This window comes from Rattus norvegicus, chromosome 15 (genome assembly GCF_036323735.1).
Source record: "Rattus norvegicus strain BN/NHsdMcwi chromosome 15, GRCr8, whole genome shotgun sequence".
Lineage (NCBI taxonomy): Eukaryota > Metazoa > Chordata > Mammalia > Rodentia > Muridae > Rattus > Rattus norvegicus.
Genome location: NC_086033.1, coordinates 43,210,891 through 43,236,096, shown reverse-complemented (window position 1 = coordinate 43,236,096; position 25,206 = coordinate 43,210,891). Strand labels below are relative to the sequence as shown.

At 46.7% G+C, this 25,206-nt stretch overlaps 1 protein-coding gene across 2 annotated transcripts in view; it reads right to left on the bottom strand.

Annotated features, from left to right (window-relative positions):
- The window catches only part of Kif13b (kinesin family member 13B), a 157,661-nt gene that overhangs the window by 5,623 nt on the left and 126,832 nt on the right, over window positions 1-25,206 (bottom strand). The window contains exons 33-39 of one of the 2 annotated variants that reach the window (NM_001412036.1): window positions 24,711-24,863; window positions 24,404-24,481; window positions 21,822-21,875; window positions 15,750-15,861; window positions 14,607-14,725; window positions 3,859-3,921; window positions 678-1,437 (exon numbers count right to left, since the gene is read on the bottom strand). In NM_001412036.1, the coding sequence (NP_001398965.1) occupies window positions 678-1,437; window positions 3,859-3,921; window positions 14,607-14,725; window positions 15,750-15,861; window positions 21,822-21,875; window positions 24,404-24,481; window positions 24,711-24,863 (1,339 nt within the window). The remainder of the gene's footprint in view (window positions 1-677; window positions 1,438-3,858; window positions 3,922-14,606; window positions 14,726-15,749; window positions 15,862-21,821; window positions 21,876-24,403; window positions 24,482-24,710; window positions 24,864-25,206) is intronic. The other variant, NM_001412035.1, reaches the window with a different exon arrangement.

Sequence of the window (25,206 nt, the reverse complement as noted above, 5' to 3'; positions counted from 1 at the left end):
TTACAGAGATGTCCGAACACATGCTCCTTCCCTGCAGGGCCTTCCCTGCGTCCTCACCACCCTGAGCTCTGCCGGCTGACTTGAGACTCAAGAGTCTGGGACCCTGTCACCTCCCCTAGAGCCATCACTAAGTATCCTAGAGTCTCAAGAGCACCGAATGCAGTCTGGGACCCTGTCACCTCCCCTAGAGCCGTCACTAAGTATCCTAGAGTCTCAAGAGCACCGAATGCAGTCTGGGACCCTGTCACCTCCCCTAGAGCCGTCACTAAGTATCCTAGAGTCTCAAGAGCACCGAATGCAGTCTGAGGCAGAGCTGCTGCTGCAACTTTAGAAAGATGCTGGGTGTGCTGGCACCTAACTGTAGCCCCAGAGAGTGATAGGCTAACAGCTGAAGGGTCACTGGGCCCGAGTCAGTTCAAACCAGTCTGGGCCACACAGCTGCTCACTGTCTCAAGTGAAAAAGATTTAAAATACTACTGTCTATAGCAGTTTTCAGTGACTATCGTGGGGCGCTGATGGATTCTGAGAGTTTAGATAAGCTAGCATCTGCTTTATGAAGGGTCAGGAGGCTCAAGGAGTCTGATGTGCTCTGGGTACACAGCACATCCCATGTTCCCTTCCTGCCAGTCCACGTTCAGCAGGGTCATGTTCAGCACGGGCACCCACAGTCCACTCACCTGCAGGCAGGTCCAGCTCCACACCAATCCACGTTCCCTCCTGGAAATCAGTTGGTCCAATATATCTTACAATGCCCGTCTTGTTGGTGCCCACAACAACATACTCTCCCTCTCTGAGCCACTCAGGAACTTCGCTGGCATCCTCAGAGTCAGATGTCACTTCTAGCCTCCCTAGAGTCTGTCCCCTAGCATGGCTCGGGTCTTCTGAAACCACTGGGTCCTCCTGTGCTCCAGAGGAGGCTCCCCCCAGCATGCCTGTGAAGGATGTAAGCTCTGAGGGCCGCACTTTCCGGATTCTGAATGGAGACGTGGGCACAGCAGGTGTGGGGTCAGAAAGGAGAGGCGGTCTGGGGACCTCCAGCTCTGTGCTTTGAGTAGGAGTTGCAGGTGGTATATGGGGCTCCTCTGGGTCAGTTGGATGGCTCTGTGTGCAGGAGAGGAAAGCCAGCTCAGGCTCTTGGGTGACCTGACACAGGGCAGGGGGGGATCCAGGTGTCTGGCTGCCGAGGCCTGTGGTGTCCAGGCCTAAGGTGAGCGTTTCTGACAGGGTGGCAGTGGAGACACTGTGAGAGAAGTAGCCACTTGAAGCTTCGCTCAAGGGGCTGGGAGGTCCATCCTGCCCTTCTTGGGGCTGAGTAACTACCATGGTAGATGGAGGGGAAGACACTCTGACAGGTTTGTCGCAGATCTTTACTGTAGGGGCCGCCATCTTCACCATAGACTCCAAAGCCCCACTAGGCCCAGGGCTGCCCTGCTGAGCCTACAGAAAGACAGAAGGCATACTAAGGACAGTTGGAAAGGCCTTCCCACCAAATCAAAGCCCATGGGGCTAGCGCTACCAGATCTACACTGAACCCTGGGTAGGAGCTGTTCCTGGCTGTGGGTATCACATACCGGAAGCAAACACAGTCAGAGCTAGCCTTTGCCCTGGAACCAAATGTCAGGTGAGCACTAGGCTGTACATCTGTGTTTGGGAGTGGCTGAGCGTGATGGCACAAACCCTGCTGCATCCGAATTTTCTACAGAGATGCTCAGCCCTGCACCTGAGCACAGGAGGGCATCACAATGTGATGCACAGGCCCCCACTACAGGAGGAAGCGACACACACTACACCTCACTCTGCCCATCACGGTTTCCCTAGTATGTGTTCCCATGGAGGCAGATGCCCTCACCCTCCACTGTCCTCAGAGGAAGACTGAAACGCACTAAAGAGGGCAGAGAAGCACTTTTCTCTGGCAAAATCCAAAGGATGACCTCACCAGACAATCTGAAAGTGCTTTAGCACGCAGTGCAGGCACACGAGGCGCTGACCCCAGACACTGCTGGTGCTCAGGCTGGGAGGCAGGGACAAGGAAGGGACCAGGCTGCCTATAGCTAGGGCTCTTTTTCTAGGAGCTTGCTTTTCTGACTACTGGTGTTATGTCAAGGCCCGGGGGCCTCTGATTCTGGGACATGGGCCAAGGATCATCACTAAGCAAGGACAGAGCCGGTGGCCTTTCACATCACTGTCTGAGTTACCAGACAGAAGACACAGACACGAAGCCAGGATATCATAGTGATGGCAGGCCCCCACTAGTCCTGGTGTTTAGAAGTGAACACAGGATGTTCTTTTAGATAACTAAAGCTGTCTGAGGGGCCAAGCACTACCTCCCAATTCTGAACCCACGGTGCTAAGGAGGGAGAAGATGAAATGGGAACAAGATGGAAGGCTGCGCAGAAAAAGAAAGATATAGCCCAATATTTATGCTATAGATGGCCACTTTCCATTGAAACACAGGATTTATTTGAACTGGGAAGTAGCTAAGATCTATAAGTCTCTTCCAGTTACTTGGCTTAACTCAGCGGTTTGATAAATCATGCATTTTCCCGTGAACTGTCATTTATATTCCTGCTTCCTTCCAGAAGCCTTCATTGCCCACAAGGCACACTTTCTGGGGGAGGGAATTCACGGTACCTCTTGAGATTAACAGCCCATTTTTGTGATGGGGCTCTGCCTGAAAAGTGACTCAATCCAGCAGATCAATAACTGTCATCGCCATAAATATGCTGGAAGATTAGGTGATCCTTCAATCATTTTTCTTCTACAACTTGGACGTGCTGTATTTATTCTTTCCTACGCTAGTCAGCTATTGCCAGGGAAATACACACAGCTCTAAGAGAAGCCGGACATGACCTGTGGCCTTTCTATGCTCACCCAGCACCTCTAGTGCCACTCTGGCACTGAAAGGCATTGAAAGGAGAGGCAAAGAACACCTCAGGTGACAGGTGTCCCGATGCCCCACTTGAATCCCTGATGGGAGAGGGATGCGGGTACTAGCAACAGTCCTTTACAGTGGAGCCCAGGAAAGTTGAAGGGCTTGTGCATGCTCCCATGGAAGGGACAAGCCAGGCTCAGTGAAGGCAGACTAACAACGGCAAAAGGAAAGACGATGCAGCCTCCACTGGCTCCTTCCCAGCACCCACTTGGCTGGAACTGAAACTAATCACTTGACTGCTATTTGCTGCCTGTGGAATGCCCACGGCTGTGAGCCTCCCTCCACATGACGGACAGTGCTCCCAGGGAAGGGGTACCCTGGAAACACTAAGACATCAGTAAGGCATTGGAGAGAAAGGGACTTTTCAAAATGGGGCACTACCTAAAGGGTCAATTGTCCCTCAAATCATCACACCCTATTTGCTATTGTCTGAATACATTACTTTCCCTACGAAGATGAGGCATCTTCTAAAGACTGAAGGTGTGCTGGGACGAGGGAGGCCTGCTGGTCACAGGATGGTGAGCGCTACTGGGCTGTGGGAGACCTTACGAGACAGTTCTCTCCCAGTCTAACATTAGTCTTTTCACGCTGATACCATGAACCAGAATGAACTGTAAAACTGAGAATTAAGCAAATGCTCACAAGAAAAAGATAGTTCTGTTTATAGAAACCCCCTCTGCCTAGCGGTGGACTATTAAAGCACAGACTACATTAGCAGTCAAGCACCAAAAACTTTAGCAATCATATGATTAGCAGGTTGAAAATAGCAAAGTGTAACAAGGAGCCTGTGCAGGAGAAGGCAGTGACCTACATTGTAGCTAATTAATAAGTGGGAAGCAGAGAGGGGAAGGTAGGCATGGATGAAAGGACCCTAGGTAGTGTCAGGGCCACCTCTGCAAGGGGACAGCCCCAACCCGGTGACTCACCTCCTCTGTCCTTGTTGCCCGGGCATCTGAGAAAGTAGGCTGCACCAAGATTCGGGGCACGGGCTGAGGAAACAAGTACGTGAGTGAGGGGCCCAAGAGGAGCACAGAGCAGAAAGCTGCCAGGAGCCACAAGGAGACCGTCACAACTCTCAGGAACTCCATCACACTCCTGCCAATTAGGCTTGAGGGTATCAGGGTTCTACACCACACAAGAGAGGCTGGCCCCAGTAGGAGACAAGACACACATATAATTGTCATGCTTCTTCTCTGTGGTCACAGACACATGCTGACAAATACTGGACTGTGAGCACAAGTGTTTACATGAAGTAACTCAAACAGAAAACAGAAGCTGGGAGTCGACCTGAGCCAGGGAGCACTTGGAGCCCACAACATGCTGCAGGACTGAGAAGGGAGGCTGGAGCATCAAGCAGGCAGACATAGGAGCAGTCTTGGGCAGCCTTGGGCATCTGAAACTAACAGAGCTAGGAAAAGAAAGAGAGGTAACTTGACTCCTGAGCAAAGCAAGCAGAGGGCAGCCAGAGCCAGAGCAATGCCAACTGGAAGAAGCAGAAGGTCAAATAGACATTCTAGGAATAAAAAAATCCTGCACCTGAACAGGTGAGGGGAGAAGAGCCTGAGAAGGGGTGAAACACCATAGCAGAAGACTTGACTTACAGACATAGTCAAGGAGTGTTAGAAGAATGATAAGAATCTGGGTAAGAACGTGAAGTCAGGAGGGAGCAGGAACCAAATTCATCTTACGGTGAGTTCAACAGCAGTGGGACACAGAGGCAGACGACAGTGTGAGGGTCTCTGGAAGAAACCAGAAGTCTACCATTTCTGCCTCTCCGGCTCCTGCCACTCAGCAGTAGAGAACGACCCACAGGCAGGGGTAAGCAAGCATGGGCTTCACCTCCCCTGTCCAGCTGGAGGGACAAATGGTGGCCACAGTTCTACTGACTATGTCACCCACTGACCTGGAAAGGTTGAAGGATTTACTGAAGGACTCCGGGGAAGAAAAGCCGAGGATTAGGGCCAGTTGATCAGTGACCACATGTACCAAAGACAGTGAAAACCTGAACAGGATAAGCCTCCATCCATCTCCTCCTAGTTCCTAGGATCCTAGGCCCTGAGATTTCCAAGTAGTTCCGACTGTGTACACAGAGTCTTCAAGCCTAGGCGTGACTGACAACCATTCCTCAAATGCAGATAACACACACAAATATGGGCAAAGGGGACACCACAGCTACCAGGGCTTCTGTTAGGAAGTAAGTACCACCATAGGCCCATTCTAATCAGCACTGGGACAGCTCAGAGAAGGTACTGGGGAGAATGCAGAAAGGACTGCGATGGAAGGACTGGAGTGGAGAAAGGATATACATTTCACCCTGCAAACATGGGGGCTAGACAGCAGGGGAGGAGAACACGTGCGCCTCAGGATGAACAAGTGAGGGCGTCCGAGAACAGCAGCGTTATTGCCATGTGGTTGGAAGAGCTTCAACTCCAAGACCCCAGCCACCTCCTTCATGCCTTACCACAAAAAAAGTTTTTGTGCCTTAGCATCACCTCTCCCAGCACCCAGACAGACCTCTGACCTCTGACCTCACTGAGATCAGCTGACACTGAAATGAAGCAGTCTTCTGTGTGCCTGCCACTCTACCTTTAAGTCCAAGAGATCTGATGCCGCCTCTGTTCTTTTCTCCACAGACCCAAAGGAAGGTTTGCAGGGTATTTTCTTAGTAAAGACAGTAAGAGGTTTTTCCCTCCTCAGGCTCAGGCTGCAAGTTCTATTCTTTAGTTACATCTGACTGAAAATGGATGGCATTAGGGTGGGGCATAAAAGGTTGAAGCTTGGGGTTGGGGATTTAGCTCAGTGGTAGAGCACTTGCCTAGGAAGCCCAAGACCCTGGGTTTGGTCCCCAGCTCCGAAAAAAAGAAAAAAAATGCATATAAGAAATACCCAAGTTCTCCTCTCTTTCTTCTCTTGCTCCCTGCTCTCCCCGTTCCCCTCCCCCGTTCCCTCCACATGCTCACGGTCCCCCTCCTTCTACTCTTCTTCTCATTAAACCTCTCCACGTGAAAAAAAAAAAAAAAAAAGAAATACCCAAGTTAATAAAGATGAAAAAAAAAAAAAAAGGTTGAAGCTGGGGCCTGGAGAGATGGCTCTGTGGTTAGAGCACTGACTGCTCTTCTAGAGGTCCTGAGTTCAAATCCCAGCAACCACATGGTGGCTCACAACCATCTGTCATGGGATCCTATGCCCTCTTCTGGTGTACTCATATATATATAAATAAATAAATCTTTAAAAAAGAAAGAAAAAGGAAGCCTAGCAGGAGGGAACAGTAGCCACCAAACATGGACACTTGCTGACATGATACTGAGCATGGAAGCCTGTTCACACTCTTCCTCATGACTCAGCAGCTCCTTAACAAAATCGCTGCAAAAATTAACTGAGAGCACAAACAGACCAAGCCCTGGTTCCAGCATGAAACTGCTCTCCAGACTCAGCAGGTCCCAGTGTCCATCTGAATTCTCTCATTAAGGAGTGGTGATCTGTTTGTGGGGAGAGATGTGTAAGCCAAATCACTAAAATGAAGAGTGTGATGTGGATCCTGACTGGAAGGTCCTAAGGCAGAGGGGACTCAGGGGAGAAAGGATAAGACCAAGTGGCTGTGTGGGACCAACCTGAGCAGCAATGGCAGGGATGGGGAACTGCTATCTCCTCAGGAGTAGCTACCCTGGGGTCTTAAGCAGCCCCCGCAGGGGAAGAGGCTCAGTGCAGTGTGGTGGTGAAACTGGAGGGGGATGGAGAGGTGTAAAGGTCTTTCGTGGCCACAATCAGCTCCTGCTTGTTCTGAAGTGTGGACAGTGAGGATGATGCTTCCTTTGGGAGACTGGTTAGAAAGGGAAGACACCAGTATGAGGGGTCAATGAAGACATTATTTCAGTGGCTCCATGGAGAGTTCCGGAGGGCCTAAACTTGGATAGGAAGAGAAAGAAGCGGGAACAAGGAGGGAAATGAATGTCTGGAGGCTGAAGAAGGCAGAGGTATTACCTAGGCTGAGAGGAGCTAAGTGTGTATAGCCACACATGGGGGAGGGGCCCTCAAGCCTCCCAAGTTTAAGGACAGACAGGAGAATTCGGCAGTCACTGTAAGGTACCAGATACAAACTAAACTGGACCTCATGTGAGCCACTGCTCCTTCACACCCAATAGCTCCACTCTCCATGCTCAACTCTTTGCATTTTAATACTCTTCCACATCCCCTGCACAGACATCGACTCTATTTCAGGAGCTCTAAACACTGCAGACTGTAAATTCATTAATCCTTATGACACATCTGGTAACTATTAATAAAAACTATTGCAAAGTATTTCACAACCATAAATATTAAGAAGTCCCTTGAGAAGGGGGAATATAATTATCTGTTTCCTGCTCCAGAACCGGGGCTTGGAGAGCATAGCCTACTGCTGCAAGCACTGTGGTTGCATTGAGTCGGAGGCCGCCGTGCACAGGAGCCTCTGTATGGCACTGCTAAGCACTGCTGAGACCCAACAGACCACACGCACCACCACAACCTGGCAACGTTTCTGAGATCACAGCTCACCCTCAAAAATCTGCCCAGGCTTTATGAGTGCCCACTCCCTTCCCTATGTCACAAACATTTGGCAGTGCCTTCTGGGACCCTGCACTGACTATGCCTCTGTGACACTCAAAAGGAACATCTTAGCCTCCAGTCTTGGAAGGCCATCAATAAGTGCTGTCTTTGTGTTTTCTAAAGGAATAAACACATACACCAGTCATTTAACAAGCAGCACAAAGGAAAAAGAGGAATCCTTGTAAATTTTAGCACAAAGCTGGGTAAAGGGAACAAGAGAAGTTGGACAAAGTAAACATTAACTACTTTAAACTTAAACAATATTGAATTTTTTACCTACAATTTTTATATTTATAAACCTTTTCTAACAGCTACCTACTACCCTGAATTTGATCAAAATGGTGTCCAAATTAATATTCAGCTTTTATTTAAATAAATATTAATCAACTATTTAGGTCCAAATAGGAAAAATTAGTTTTATAAGAGTTATAAATTTTACTTTTTGCTACAAATAATCAGAAGCAACCAACATCTCACCTTCATGATATGAGGACATTCTAAGTAAGCCTAGATGCAGGGTATTAGAAGCCTGATAGGAGTAGCGCCTAGTGCTGCTAACAGCCACACATACTGCTGAGGACCAAGCCTCCGCCCTAAGCTCATCAACAGAGGCCTGTGTCTAAGAGCTATGTTCATAGAGGAGTGACTGTGCCTATAATGAGGGCAGAGGCATGCTCAGGGAAGGCTCTGGCCTCACTAGGGGCATCTGAAGCTGTGGTAGCGTTAAAACCCTCAGTGCCTGGTATCTACCACGTTCCCATAGCTGCCTTCTGCTTTATGCTCTGTGTGTCAGGCTGGTGTGGACAGAGTGTCAGTCATGTCTAAGCCAGCTTTTTACCTGTCTGGTGGCTCTATTTCAAATGGAGAAGTGGGTGTTCTGACATGCACAGTGCCCTCAGATTACTCTGTCACCAGCATGAGGTAAATATATGAAGGTGGTGATCACATATGTTCTCTGCATGGCCACATGTGGGGAAGGGGTGGGCTGATCATTACAGGTCCTGGTTAAAGCACCATTACCCTGTCTTCCACATGGCTCTGTCAACCACAGGATCCAAGTGTCCATTATAGGAGGTGACAAAATTTCTGACAAATGCAGCAATCCCTGTGAGGGCTTTATGCATTCTTGAATAGTCCTCCCATTTCCTTCTGGAATCTTCCTTGCAGATCCAGATAGGAGAAGCATTCCAACACATGGACTTGACTTTCTAACTCCCTACTCTGAAGCAGCCCACAATCTCCCTGCCCATGGTCAAGAACAAGAGGGACAAGGAAATATGGTTGAAGAGGCTTTCTTCTTTCTAGTTTGTCTGGTTCCTTCAAATACTTTCCTGATTCAGTGATTCTATGAACACTATTACTTATTTTTAATCAAACTCAGCTGAAACCTATTCAGCTCATGCTGTGTAAATCTCTAAGGCCCTAAGTGTGATGGGGGAGCTGAGCCCACATATATCTCAGAGTTTCCTCGACAGGTCAGTCAGCACTAAGTGACAGTGGCCTGGTGCGCCTACAGACAATATAGCCACACAACCCAATCTGACTTTAACCCTTTCATTCCCTGCACTAATCAATGCAGCCACTTGGGATCTCAAACTCTGAAGCACACCACAACTTTTTAGGAAGACAGACTTCCAGACACGTGAAGAGAGCTATCATGGCAAATTAATTCAATCTGACTAATTAGAGAGCAGGAAGTCCTTTCAATTACTGTATGTGCTGTCTGAGAGACACACTTGAACACGGGTGCGGGTTTCATTAATTGTAGTTCATTATTTCCCAGATTCGTTACTAAATGTGCCTGGGAAGGTCAAAGACAGCAATCTTGTCAGCTGCCACCTCTTTCTATGCAGTATCTTTGCATTTCTGGAACTCAGACAGAAACTGATTACAACCAGAACTGCTCGCCATGAAAATGAGAAGCCCAACTCTTTATGAATACACTCGCACAAAGAAGACTACACACAACTTATGTTATGAGAATCTTGTTTGTAAAACAGGAACTAGGGACTTCCATCACAAAAGAAAAGAACTGCAAAGCCAGGAACCAGAAGCCTCTGGGCCATTCTGTGACTCAGAAGTGCCGACCAAACTTCTTCCTACCAGTGCCCATGCCCTGCCCTGCCCTGCCCTGCCCTGCCCCTGCATAAGGGACAGAATAAAATGCTTCTGCCTGAAAACACCAAGGCCACCGATGAGAGGGCTCTTGGCAATGTTCATTCTCTCACAACAAACCTGCATTCTCTCCCAACTGATCTGTCCTGCCAGGGGAATGATGGGAATGTGAGGAGACTCTGGGCCTCACATGGGTTAGCATCCCCTCTTGGAAACACCTTGTTTTCAAACCCAGGGATGGCCAGCACCTGGGTTGTGGTAGAGAGCAGCAGCCTATGGTTACTGGGCTCTCACAGCTGTCTCTATGCTCTGCTAATTCCAATCCCAGTTCACTGTAGCAGCACTTCAGAGAACCACCTTGTCGTTCTTCTCCTGAGGTATGGGCACCAGGATACCAAGAGTCAGACAACCCACTCCTCAATCCTTCCTCGTAGAGCATTTCATTTTTCTCTGAAATAATGCCACCCTTTCAGTGATGCAACTGTCTCAAAGGAAGTGTTATCTTCCAAACTAAACTGTGATCATCATGAAGGAAGTTGTTCAATTCCTCTCCTCTTAAGAGAGAAGTGTGAGTTGGGTTCCAATGACAGACCTGTGTCCCTGAACATGGTATACAGGCTTGAATCGGGATCTCTATTTCCCTTCAGATTACAAGCCTGAAGTAACTAAGTAGTGTTGCTCTCTATCTGCTGTCTCTAAGTCCCAGCAACATTAACACTGGACCATGCTTCCTGTCCTCAGAGCTGGGATAGGTCCTCTTCGGCATGTTCAGTCATGGACTTTTTCTAGGTTGCATCTTGGGTCAGGGTCTAAACCTCTCAACATCAGTTTGTTGCTTACTTAAGTACAGCACATAAAACCTCAGGGCTCACACCTAGCTAAACTACTGTTGCCAACATCAGACGCCTAAACAAGAGTAATGGCAGAGCCAGGCAGCAAGCAAGGTCATCAGGCATTGATCATGGAGTTCTTTTTGCCAGATTGGTGACACAGAGCAGGAGACTGGTATGCAGTCCCTTTAGCTTCATGATGCTACCGTGTCCTCCTTAAAAGGGGAGATGGAGTGGCAGCCATGAATGTGGAGATACATTATGCTGGCCAGATGCTTAACAGCCAAAGAGTACCAGGCCTCTATCTTAGGCCTTATACACCCAACACTGTGTTTGTGACTCAAATACTGATACCCTATAACTAAGAACTATGCAGGTGATAGCAAAATTATAAGCTTTAAAAAAACAAACTCAAAAAGAATATGGGAATTTTAAAACAAAATATTTAGAAGTGAACCCTGAAGTTCCCCATTTAAGTGTTTTTTGTGTATTTTTGTAGTTAATACAATAGCAAAGAGAAGGACTACACTGAAAAGGGTGGACACAGAACAAAAAAATCCAACAGAGGTGTCAGGTAGAACTGTGGACTGTTCCTAGTCGGTGGCTGTGCTGGATAGTTTTATATCAACTTGACACACGCGAGAGTTGTCAGAGAGAAAAGAGCCTAAACTGAGAAAATGCTTCCATCAATCTCTCTATACGCAAGCCTACAATGCAGTGGTTCTCAACCTTACTAATGCCATGACCCTTTAATATAGGTCTTCATGTTGTAAGGACCCCAACCATAAAATTTTCGTTGCTACATCATAACTGTAATTCTGCTACTGTTATGAATCATAATGGAAATGTCTGTGTTTTCCTATGGTCTTAGGTGACACCTGAAAAGGGTCAATCTACTCCAAAAGGGTTTCAACCCACAGGGTAAGAAGCACTGAGTCCAGGGCATTTTCTTAGTGATTGATGTGGGAGGGCCCAATCCATTGTGGGTGGTGTCATCCTTGGGCTGATGGTCCTGGGTTCTATGAGGAAGCAAGTTGAGCAAGCCATGTGGAACAAGCCAGTAAGCAGCACCCTCCATGGCCCTGCTCTGCTTGAGTTCCTGCCCTGACTTCCTTCAGTGATAGACTACAAGGCAGAAGTGCACACCGGATAAACCCTTACTCCCTCAGTTTGCTCTTGGTCCTGGTACAGCATTACTAAGCCAAACTAAGACAGTGGTACTCTGGTACAGGTGCATCATTTAAATGAGATAAGTCAGTTCCACTGTTGCCAAGTTCAAGACATTACTAGCCCACCCATTCCCCCATGGGCCCCTACAAGACAAAACAAAGATGAAGGCTTGTGAAAGTATTCCCAACAAGCAGCAGGCAGACTAACCCAGAACTGCTGAGACTGGGTAGGCCTTCAAGAACACGGACCACTTTTGCCCTGGCTTCCACCAGCAGAGGCCAAGGCCACACAAAAAAGATGACCCAGCTTTTGGAGAAACCACAAGGAAGGATTTTTTTTTAAGTCAAAATCCCACCCCCAAGTATACAATCAGAATTCCAAGAGAATGGGGAAGTGGAAAGAGGAACATACAGGAGCCAGGCTCGAAGGCCATTCATCTCCATCTCCCACTGGCACTGAAACCCCACCCAAGCATGCACACCAGGGAGCAGCAGCACAGAGCACATTTCGAGTTGCAAGAAAACTAATGTTGACGCTGTCACTTACAATTAGAATTTCCATCCCACAGACCTTCAGCAGACAGTCAGGGAAAGTAGTAGCTCAGGGGTTGGATGGAGGAGCAGATGAAGGAGTGCATTTTGGGTAACCCAAGGGGGAAATCAGGGTGTCAGGAATTTGTTTTAAGGGCTTGCCCATCCACCTAGGAGAGAAGGTCCACAAACATCTTGACACCTCAAGACCCCACTCAGTTGTGCCTGTCTCACCGCTAACTCACAAACAGTGCTTCCTACACATGTGACAGAGGTCCATACGGGGCCACATCTGCCATCTGTATACAAAGAGACAGTGAGACAACTTTGTGTCTCCAGCTTATGAGGATGATTCAGGGCAAATGAGCCCTGTTCGCTAGAGTTATATTCCAGAGGGAGATGGTCAGCAAACAGAAACATAGAAATTCCCAAGAAAAAGACATGTGTATCTGGTGGGAGGCAGTGTGCTATTTTTATCTGACTCATAGAGAGGGCTGGGGGCACTTAGCTGTGCTTCCACAGAGTGACCTCCATGACAGCATGGCTCTAAACCAAAGCAGGAGAAACAGTGCCTGCAGCACTGGAAGAAGAGGCAGGCACTCAAGCTGAATGGCATGTGCTCGTGTGCTCGTGGGGACCTGGTAGGGAGCATACACAGACTAAAGGAGGCCGCTCACTCCTGGAGGGTGCTATAAGCCTCAGCAAGAATGCAGACCTTGCTTTCATTTCCAGAAGGTTTCCAAACATGGGCTAATGTATATCATATGAACAGCTAAAGAAAGGAATGAAGTGAGCTACCCAGGGGAAGAGCTGGTTAAATGTGGATAAACAGAGAGGGCCAGGAAGGGACCTGGACACCCAGCCTAGGACAGGCCACCAAGAAGGGCATGCTGTTGGTGATACAAGTCTTATGGTTTTATGCAGATAAGGACAGAGCCTGCAACCTTGAAGATATGGAGACACCCGCCCCAGGGAGGTGTTTTCACAAATCACTTCTAATGTTTTAGCTACACCACAAGGCACTGTCACTAAACCCAGTGTTAATTTGTATTTCCATAGATGTCTTGTCACCTGGACACGGCAGGACACCTTTCTGTCCCCATCCGGCTTTGTGTCTACCCGGCTGCTATTCCTCTCCTCACCAAAGCTCAGGGTCTCAGCACATACAGTGAGCACACAGGAACTCTCCTATGCACTCAGGGCTTTGACTTGCTCGCTGAGAACTTGCTCGCCTTCAACCTGACTCCGTTTCCCCTCCATCTAGACAACTGCCTGCAATGAAGAGCAGCCGAGAAACCATGGTCATCAAACTCCGTGTAAGGTCACCATGGTGCTTACAAAAAGCAGAAGATATGGTGGCTGTCATGTGGGCTGTGGGCCACCAGGGCAGACTGGGGAAGGGCAATTTCTTTACATCTACTTTAGTAATTCAGATAGACCTTCACATCATACTTGATGAAACAATGACCAGTTAAAGCAGCATAGCGTGCACAGTGACAAGCCACTGTCAAAGTCTGCCTGAGCCTTCCATTCACAGACACATCTCAATAACTGTCAAATGACCTTTGACCTGCCTAGCTAGGTGTAATTTAAAAATTATCAAAATTGCTGTGTTTCACTGTGCCAACTGCTCTGTGTGCTGATGTGCAAACTGATATCACACTGGACAGGAAGCTCTCTCTACAGACAGGACAGCTTATTGGCCCCAAAACCATCTCTCCTGAAGATGCCTTCACACAAGCCTCCGACAGCTACTGACCTACTTTCCTGACACTGGGACTTTTGAAATGTGGAGGAGCTAATGTGAAGACCCACTCCGCCAGCTGTACCTGCGTGGTTTGTGTTTCTGAATGAGTATAAATAAACCTCACTTAACAATTTCTGTTGAGCTAAAGTCTACACAACTACATACTGCGTCTCCAAGTGTGAACCTTTCACCACCGTATAAAAGAAGCTTCTTGGTTGTTTGGAAAATCCTAGAACATTTTCTCTAATGCTCATTGATAGACAAAGTTTTTAAAACAGAAGGAAGGCAAGTGACTACTTTGAGTCAAAGAACTGATTGTCCACTGAGGAAGGGGGTGGGGTGAAGCATGATGGAAGAGTGTTTGAAAAGTGAACTCAAGAATTAAAAATAGAATTACATTTTCTCCTTGGCAACACAAACAATACTAAGTGCACCCTCATAAATGTGACAACTGTCGTACTAAGTGATAGCACCATGAATCACGTTAGTAGCAGACTTGGCAGTTCTTGTTTTAGAGCAGAAAGGATGGGGTGTCGATATGTGCAAACAGCTCGGCTATCTGAAGAGGGAGGAGCCATTATCACAGGCTCCCCTAGAGTTAGAAGCTGGCTCACATGCCCTCTACCTCCAGTTTCAGAACAGCAACACAGTGCCGGCACGGCGGCATCTCAGGGAAACACTCACTGAGGCTGCCTCACCTGCTGTACAAGAGGAGATGAGTGTCTGCCCCTTCTGTCAGGGAAGAGAGACTTCAGCAGCTTTGGCATCTGTGGCACCAGGGACTTCACTGGGTTCAAGTAAGAGGCTGGGTTCAGTCCTGTCGGGATGAAATGAAAACAGAGGCACATAACTTCTGCTGTGCATTTGCCAAGAGTCGTTTGTAAGCAAACCCAGCAATATAAACTACTACGGACACCCCAAATCATTAGCAGAAAAAGATTATCACAGCTGGCACCTACCAATTTAAACAGCAGTAACTAAAGCAACTATGATGCCCTCATGTGCATGGCTCCTGCCAGTGCCTGTCACTCTTTGTCAATAGCTAAAACAAGGACTAACTTCTTTTCTAGAGGAAGGAGAACTCTGTTTTGTGTGCTTGGGTCTTCGTGCTCACTTGTAGTGTTTTGAAGGTTTGTTTTCAAGACAGGTTCTCACTGCATACACCAAGCTGGTCTTTAACTCATGGGGATCCTCCTGATCTACCTCCCCAGTGCTGGGATGAAAGATATGCACCCCACACCTGGCTATGAATCTTAAAAGAACAGTTAGAGTAAATACTGTGACATTTATAAGAATAAACAATAACCTAGTCAATATTAAAGACTTTTTGAAAATTAAGACTTAGGAAGCAGCCTGATAAGGAACACAAAAGTCATGATTCAAAATCTTCTCCACCAAGAAAATGCCAGCCTCAAACAGCATCATTAGGTAATCCTGTCAAATATTTAAGGAGTATATATTACCAATCATACAGAAACACATGCAAAAAAGAAAGAACCACTTTCCAAAGCACTGTGTGAGGCCAACACAAGCTTGATACCAAAACTTGACAGATGTGAGGGTGTGAAAGCTAAAGGTCTTTGTGGACCACATATGGACAGGAAGTATTAACAAATACGCAGAACATGAATAAGACAAGGGGGTCACGGGTAATCTATCAGAGGAATACAGGGTGGTAAAAACACCCTTCCAACCTGATGCCACCCACCCAACAGGCTAAGAAAAGGTGACATTCTGATGGACAGGAATAGCCTGAGGACCTAGCAGGACATCCTGATTTAACCTTTTCCTGAAAGATACTCAGATTTCATGGCAGTGATTGGCAGATGAAAAAAACTTACCAGGATCAGGAGACTGGTTATTTTGGGGTGAAACAGAGAGAGCTGGAGGACCTGAAGCTATTCCTCTGGAAACTAGTGTTTGAGACACATCCTGCTGACTTTCCCACCGACCCTATTAAGCATAGGGATAAAAGCAAGTCATTTTGTTTCAAATTAAGAAGTTTATTTTTTAAAAAATTATACAATACTCCAGAAAAGGCCTACTAGCATTGCTACAGCGGCTATTCTCTGCGATGGAAGTCTGACTGCATCACTCTTCCTCGTGCTTGCCACGTGCTTACGGGGCTGTGTCCCCTCACAGATGAGTATTTACTGCAGACTCCTCTTCACTTCACAACCTGTGGCTGCCATCAAGTCATCCCAAACTCTACTGCATCTTGCCACCTCCTCAACGCAGGCCTTTAGAAATAAATGCTCCTGTGGCTGCAGATGACACCCTCATACCTGTCTCAACTGGAGCCCATGTATTAGGGGGAGGGGGGTGACGACCAGGCGGCGCTCCTCTTCCCACAGTTCAGAAAGTAGCATGGTGCCAAGCCCCAAGTTGTGAGCAGACCTTAAGCTTCCTTTCATCCTATGATAACTCAGGTCTTTCTCACTGAGGTTTAAGTAACAGTTTTAATATCAGTTTAACTGAGCATTCTACAGTCAAAGGACCCAGGGGTTAACCAGGATTTCTGGGGGCTGCTGAGAAGCAGGGTGGAAATCTGTGTCCTGGGAGGCTCAACAGTGAGGTGACAGCCCCACAGCTTCCTACATGGAGTGAAAATCTATTGCTTTTAGCAGCAACCTAAGAACTGATCATGAGATTCAATAAACTCTAAGTGATCTGAATCATGTTCGCCACTGAGAACTCTCAGCACTTGACGGCATTAAAACAAAACAACACAACACTGATGTTCTCTCTCAGCCCTCAGGAAACAGACTCCAGGCACATGATGGGGCAATACAAAACACAGTTCCAGCGGGGCAACGACACTCCTATGGATAACACACTTGTTTACAGATTTTAGTCTTCTGTTAATTTTTATTCTTAATTTTTTGTGTTCTAACTTAGTTATCCTTCTTGGGATGCTGCCCACTTTGGTGCCTTGGGGTGTCACGGTCAGTGTCTGAACACTAAGGTCAGGAGTTTCAGGAGTCTCAGTGGAAGGAATGTTGAAATGTCTGCTGGTGATGTCAAGTTCATACAAGGTTGCTCTGAAGACATCCTCCTTCAGTACAGAGTACATTTACTCTAATATCTTAGCTTTCTTGTCTGGAGGCTGACACAACCACACTGTGTATCTTAGGAAACTGAGCATCTGCGATGCACTTAGCATCCAAGCTGTGTGACAGAGTTGTCCAGTAACAGCTGAAGGAGGTGTCCCTTCCCTGGGGCACAATCAGGGCTCCCCTGGCACCCAGTGCACAATGTCCCCTGGAGGCTGAACAAGAGCAGTGGGTCTTCCGGCCCCACACCCGGAGACTCTGAGTATAAATAAATGGCAGGTCTGCCTACACGCACTGCAGGCCTGTGAATTAATGGCAGATGGAGAGACTGTCACAGCACCCAGCACAGGTCCCTGTAGTCAGGGCAGACGGAACCTCAGTCACTTGTTCCCAGCCTCACTGCCCTGCTCAGGATCTGAGTACCCTGGCACATTTGGCTCTGCATCCTAGGGACAGACCTGAAGAGGAGCAAGATGGGCCCCCCCACCCCCTCTTCTGCCAGTCCCTAGAGGCACAGGAATCTCCCACCATGTGGTTCTCCTCCCCCTACCAGCTCACCAGAGATGAACGGAGCATCCAGGATAGGTCTGCCCACGATTGTGTGCCCCCCCCCACCCCGTGTTGGGACAGGACAAGTGCTGACTTTGCAATAAACTGGGCCTGCCTAGCTATGCTAGTTTCTCCCTTTACTGAAATGCTGGGGAAGAGAATAGAACCAACAACAAAACAAAGCAGCCACCAGTTAAATGTACTTCAGAGGGAATGAACTTGGGACTGTGGGTAGAGATTTTTGCTCTGGAATTTTCTGAGCTCTCTAAAACAGCTCAGACCTAAAGGAGAAAAGGCATGACACCTCCTTACTTCTGCCATAGCCATGCACACCGGCACCACAGGGTACCTCCTGAAGACTGACTAGTCTAGTCCCAATGTCTGCTCCCACGCTGAGCTTCAGACTCTGCCATGGAGAGACTGGAAAAGACTCTGGGGTCATTTGGATCCACACACAGAGACTATTTGTTCTAAGAAGCAGAACTCAAAAAACAAAATAAACCCTTCCAAGATTTTAAGAGGGGCCCAGACTCAGAAGCACAGCCAATCCAGCAAGTCTAGGAGGTCCTTAGAGACTCTATGTCCACCAGTGGTCTTCCCATCAGCCTCCGCTCTTCTACCAAATATCATTTTTTTGGCTTTCTGTAAAAGACTGACTTTGATCAAGAAAGTGGCAAAAAAGTAAATAAAAAGATGTGCCCGTGTCATTTCCAGCCCACAGGCAGCTCTGATGCAGCTGAAGAGTGACTCATGCTTGGCATCTCTGACCCAAAGCAGAGCTGACAGCAGTTCCAGGAAGCTGTGTGAGCTCCACCCTGCTCCAGACACCAGCTGACCTGAACTTTGTCAAGAGCTTTTGAGGAGGGCTAGGAATACAGCTCAATAGTAGTGCCCTTCCCTGGCACCTATGAGGTCCTCAAAAAGCACCAGACAATGAAACCACTTCAGAGGACAACACTGCTTTACTAATTTACTACAAATGTCATCTTTAAAACGGCTTTAGGAATGACAACAGACTTGACAGCTGTCCTTGTCCTCAATACACTATCAAAGCCAGCAACAAGCTGAAATTAATTCTGCATCGGATAGCCACTAGAAGACAGTATAAAGAATCCGTTTTCATTGCATCTATTAAAAATGTCTCTAAAACAGAGGCAAAACACCCCATAACTGTAAGCAAAAACACCAAGATGAAATCTACTCTCATGAGACCACAACAGGGGAAGAAAGACTAGTGGACTGGCTAGTGGACTCTCTGTGTTCTTTGACAAACCATAGTGCTCTGGCTAGCCTATGATGCCTGAAAGAAAACACTTCACACTCTAGCCTATAGTGCTCATTTACAGCATAACCCTACAATGCTGATCTGTAGCAGAGCTGAGAGCAGCAAATGGATTAAGAGAAAACAAGAGCTGACTCCATGAATGCCTACAAGACAGACACAACTAACATGAGCATTATTTTTGATGATTTCAAAATACATTTTCTAGTAATTTTAGCATCACCAAGTCTGGGTTGAAATCTGTAGGACTAACTCCCTGGACATTAAATACTTCCTTGTAGGGAAATCAAGACGGAGCATTTCTGCCCAAGTGCCTATCTGTGTGCATGTGCATGTGAGTAGTGCTTAAGCACAGCACAGGTATACAACTGGTTTCCTCTGCCCCTGTCAGGGGTACTTGAGTACCTATGTAGAGTCACTGTAGGCACAGCTGTGGTTAAGGGTTTGACAGGTCCTCTGACCTTTTAAACACTGGCCATCTTAAAGAACTCTCCTATAGATGTTCACAACTCGTTTTACACATTTGAAATGATACAGGCAATGTCCTTAGCAGGCTACAGGGTTGAATCCTCTTCCCTGATTCTGAGAGAAATACGATTTTTTTCTCACTAGTGAGAAGATATGACGTGCATTAGTGAGCTGATGATCTCTTACAGTGCATTGCTTTAGGCCCTCCCTGCACAGGAAATGCGGGGCTATCTGGTGGTCTGTACTCCATTCACGTGGTCTGTAATATTCTTGTCCACTGCCATCTGCCTGTCCTACCCACAAGCATCTGTGACAAAGCAGTTCTCCTCCTGGCCCAGGGGCAAAAGCAACAGCCTAAGGTGGTACTCACATGCTGCTTATAGCCAAGAGAGGGAGAGAATGAGGGAGAGGGAGAGAGACAGACACAGACAGACAGACAGACAGACAGATAGACAGACAGACACAGACAGATTGAGAGTAAACTGTACGAAGCCCCAGGCAACAGGCTCAGCTCTCTGTGGTCTAGAGGAAAGACTAAAAGACCAAGTCACCAAGACAGAACCATCACACAAGCCAGATCTGAGCATCTGGAAACAACATCACCATTTTTTCCAAATTAATCATGAACCCCAAGAAATCTAGGACAGAAAAGAGAAGCTGCTAGGACAGTAACAAAAACATTTAATGTTCATTCACCTCAAGCAATACAGCAAACACAGACTGCTAGAGACTCAGTCTGAACTCTCCAATGCTCAGCAGAAATGGCCTGGAAAGGTGCAGCCAACCAGTACTATCCCCAAGCAACCCTACTGGTCCTCAGTCCGAGGTCTAACATGATCTATCTGCCTCCTGCTCTCTGCACACACATGTACATACACCCCCACAGCTTCACCTGCTGCTCCCACGGCCTGCTCCTTTGTAATCTACTCTGTCACAAAGACTGAATGGCACCTACTCCTCTCCTTCCCCATACATTTCTTCCTGCCCAGAGGATCCCAGAATCCATCTCTTTGGTGTAACTGACTTTTCTATTCCTTCCCAAGGACATCTCTTTCCCCTCCATCGTCTTTCCTATCCATATAAGCATTCCCTCTTCACACGGATAGCTGCATACAGCACTCTGGAGTACTCTACACACCACAGCACCCCCCCCACACACACACACACCAAGGCATCAGCATGTATTGACTCAGGATTTCCAAACAAGGCCCCTACTTCCTGGGCTTCACCCTACTCTGCTCTGGACAAGACTGTTCACCCTGTACCTATAATGACACAGGGGCTTCTATCCAAAATGTAAAGTCCAGCTCTTCACTTGCCTATGTGCACATGGGTCACTCCTGGGGTTCCGCACATGGCCACTACCTCACTGCAGCCCTTGCAGGATGTGTGGAGAGCACGTGTATGCCCCTTATTTGTGATTCTTACTCATCTGCCTCAGCCTGGAGTATATGAATGTCCCTTCATCCTCTCTACTGCTGCAAAGGAAGCTTGGTCTCAATTTTACAATAAGGAAAGTATGAGGAGACAGAAAAGCAAAATCTCAGCCACTTCTTACAAGGAACTTGTAACTGAGGGTTTGAGTTAAACGCACCTCCCCCGAACACACAAAGTAGGCTTTTTCTTTCCTATTACATATCTTTCCCTTAATAACTCCTATAATCACACTTAAAAATCATCACACAACCAAGTTCCCAAAAGCTCTGCTTCCTTCCTTTGGAAGAACCTGTCCACGCCCATCCACACCACTCGCTCACTGAGCTCCACTTTGTCTGAGTGTACATGTGCCCTTGTGTGATTTCACCTGTGGGCTTGGTTATGTTTTCAGGCATGGTAACAGTCTGAGTTTAAAATGAGTCTTAGTCATTTTAACTTCCTCTTCATTGTTTCTTATGTTTCCATAAAGAAAATGTCAAACACAAATACAGAATAATTAACAAAACTAGAAATAGTCTCATGAACACCACTCAGCCTTAACAATTATCATCAACCAGCCAAAATACCCGAGTCATTCTGAAGTAGCCACTCACATCACCCTGCCACTATGACCATGCAAACTCCCAATCTACACTAGGGTCATTCTGACAGCAGAGCACTGACACTTAGTCAGGTACCTCAGAGTGACAAAAAAGACTATGAGGAGTAGCGCCCAGATCAGGCAGCTGCAAGAAGTGCTGACCTTTTTAAGTAAACAATAGTGAGTTTCTATTTGCATAAAGCTGTTACTGGGATTTACACATTTTTTCTAACAAACAATAATTATAAATATTTTTATTTCTTTTAAGTTTTCTACATTACCATAGCTTTACTATTATAAATAAAATTTGAGGTTTCTTCTTCATAAGTAAATGGAATATTATAAACAGAAAGATAATTTTTAGCAAGACCAAACATTTCAACTCTAGTAAAAGGGTGTTAGTGGATCTCAACAGCAGGATCAACCAGTGTGGAGCTTTCCCCAATAAACATCACAAAACCAAGGTGTGTACAAAGAGTTCAGACATATGCAAGTACAGAGGTTTGAAAAGAGAAAAGAGGCGAGGAGCTAAGTGTTAACTCACCTTGTTGCTGCTTAGACTGTGGGATGGGCTAAGCTCCTGTCGGCTTCCTGACAACTGGCGAGAGATAAAAGGGATTTATATAAAAGCATGAGAGCATCCAGAAAGAGGCTGCTTTGAAAATCAAATCAAACAGGGCCTGAGGGTCTGTGCCTGTAATCCCAGCATCTGAGAGGCAGAGGCAGGAGGATCACAGTAAGTCTGAGGTTATCCTGCTTCCCAGTCAGAGAGACACAGTGAGACAAAATCATAACCAAACCAACCAACCAACCAAGACCAATGCTTCAGACCAGTGTGTCTCTGGGATGTGAAAACCATTGAGCAGTTACCAGCAATTTCCCATGGGTGGTTTACCTAGGCTCTAGTGTCCTCTATACACTGGGGTGGCACCTCATTGGGCCTGAACAGAACACATTTCACTCCTTTAATGCCTCTGGATCCAGCCATCGCCTGAGCCTTTTGTCTAAGAATAAACTATTTAGATTACTGTGGAGGCTTGTGTGAGAGGAACAGCAAACAGCTTTAGAACTCATGGAATGCAGCCCACCAGTCAGCACAAGCACGATGGGTGTGCCTTGGAGAGGCAGAGCACTGAAGACTATGCGTTCTGAGGACCTTGTGCTGTTGTGGAGTTTGATTCTGCTTGTCGCCATCTCCCCACCCCCACCCCCCAAAGTCATCACTCCTCTCCTAATAGATGAATTGTATGAAGGTTTCCAGTCCCTCCTGGGCAGTGTCGTTAGCACCTACAATAACAGTGATTGGTCTTTTTCCAGTATGGCTGCTGCAGTAGGTTTATGATTGAACCACCACCCCCAGAGAGAACTTAGAGATGGAGATGTTAGTGACGTCCACCACCCCTAGAAAGAATTTGGAGATGTGGACGGTTAGTAAAGTTAGGTTAATATTGTTCGCTAGTGGCTTTGATGCAGAAAATCTTGGAGAACAATTTAAAGTTCAGAAAGTCACACCCTTGATAGTTGAGCCAGGGATTTTTGTGAGGTCAGGGAACAAAAACAATGGCAGCCCAACTAATACTAGATAGCACGCCTTTCTTGCTAAGGCTGGTCTGGTGATCAAGGCAATGATTCCTTTCTTGTACCCATTTTTGCCCTCGGCTTCCTGATATGATTGTTAGCTGGTAGATGTGCACCCTGACGGTTTAAAGTAGCAGTGACCATTTGTTTTTATATAAAAGTTTAGATTTGTGATTCTTTTAAAATGTTTTTATAAGATCTCTTTTTAAGAGAAATAATAAAATGATTGATCCCTTCTCTGTAACTACAAATTGCAGCCTGCCAGTAAGAGAAACTGGGGGAGAAAGCAATATCTTGCTTGCTTGCTTACACTTCGTTAATCTATAACAAGTTGCTTAGATACGACTGCACGTGGGCTCTTGGGAATTATTTGTTTTTTTATCTGTATTACGTGAAACATTTAATCATGTAAAGGCATTAGGGAACATGCAGTTTTTTTACTCATTGTAATCATCCACCTAAAGAAAGACAGAATATAGCTGCATTGTGATTTTACACTGCTTGAGAGATTCTGCTGGGGGATAGAAGTGATGGGAGTTGCTTTGCTTTGCTTTATCCACCAAGTAAGAGAGTGTGAGAGGGTATGTGAGTGTGTGTTGAGTGTCTGAGGGTGTGTATGTGCCTCTGTGTGTGGCATTTTCCCACTTTTTTTTTTCTCCAGCTTCAGAGAATTTTTCCTCTACCCCAGAGAATTAAGTTTTACTCCCTTAGAGAGAAGTCTGCTTAGTAATTAATCACAAACTCCACACCCCTTCTCAGAGGACCTGACCTATGGAAGGTGCCCTAGGCAGATTATAGTACTCAGATACCAAGTCTCTGCATTTGCCAGTCAGTATGCTAATAACTTACTGAAGGGACCTGGAACTGGTGGCATTTCTACATGCCTAACAGTGGCCTTGCACTTAAGGTCTTCGGTGGTCAGACATGCCTCTTCTCCTGCACCTCTGAGCCCACAGGGTCTCCAGTGGGAAACCTTCCCTGCCTGTCACTCACCAACACTTACAGGTTTGAGGCAGCTGCTCTTCCCTACAAAGCTGAGCAACCGAAAACAAAAGCGCACCTACTCTTCATACCCACATCTTTACAGAAATAAGGAACAGATAAAGCCGCTGGCACACTTCTTGGTCAATAATTATCTCCATGTTCAATATGTATATAAACTATACATAGTTTTAATCAACACATCTCAGCCATACATGTAGCCTGTTTTACTCGTTTTATTCTACCCTAAATGGCCTGCAAACATATACCAAACTTCCTAATTTGAAAATAATGAATTAAAGCCCAGAAAATTACTTCCTTGGCCTGGGCAGCAAAGCCTCAGTAGGGGTTTAAGCTCTACTCACATCTGTGACTCCCAACCTGTGCTGAGCAGGTGGTGAAGACAAGTAATGTGTGCCATGACACTCAAGCATCCTGGGTCTAATAGCAGGCACATGGTGGAGGGACATAGATGTGACAAGAGGAGGCAGAAAGGCATCCTGACAAGAAGTCAGAAAGGAGGTGGCAGATAGCGTTCTACGGCAGCAGCAGGAGAGAGAGACTCACTCTGTTCATGCTAGGAGAGCTGATACTCCTCCGGTTCAGCTTCCCTTTTCCTGTCAGCTGCTCCTTCACGGCCACTTCCTGGGAATTGGAAAACAGACCAAGGAGAAGAACATATGAGAGAGATGCACTCCAACACACAGTTCAAGGTTTTCCACATTCTTTAAATACCAGCCATGACTTGACTAAGCAAAATGACCCCACTGCAGGCAGTAGATTTTGTGAGAGTAAACTCTTCAGACCAGACTCCAGAAAGTCAAGTACAGAGGTGAGACGGAGCTCCACCATAGCACTGCTGACCACCGCTAACCTGACGCAGGCGATCTAGGGTCAGGAGGTTTTCCACAGCCAGCACACTCCTCAAGTACTTCTCAATACAGGCCTCGGAGTCAGCAGAAGCTGCGTTTTCCACGTTAGCAGCCATCCTTGCCAGTGCCTCTCGCTCCTCCACTCCCTGGGCATCCTGAAGAACAAAATAATGAACAGCTAAAAAAAAAAGAGACTGAAAAAGAAAAGTGTCACACACAGGCACTGAACTGAAGGATGGATATTAAAATTACATTCAAGGGGCTGGAGAGATGGCTCAGTGATCAAGAGAACCGACTACTCTTCCAGAGGTCCTAAGCTCAAATCCCAGCAACCACATGGTGGCTCACAACCATCTGTAATGAGATCCGATGCCCTCTTCTGGTGTGTCTGACGACAGCTACAGTGTACTTATATATAATAAATAAATAAATCTTTAAAGAAAAAACTACATTGAAGATATAGTCACATACACACACATGCTCACACATGTACATGCT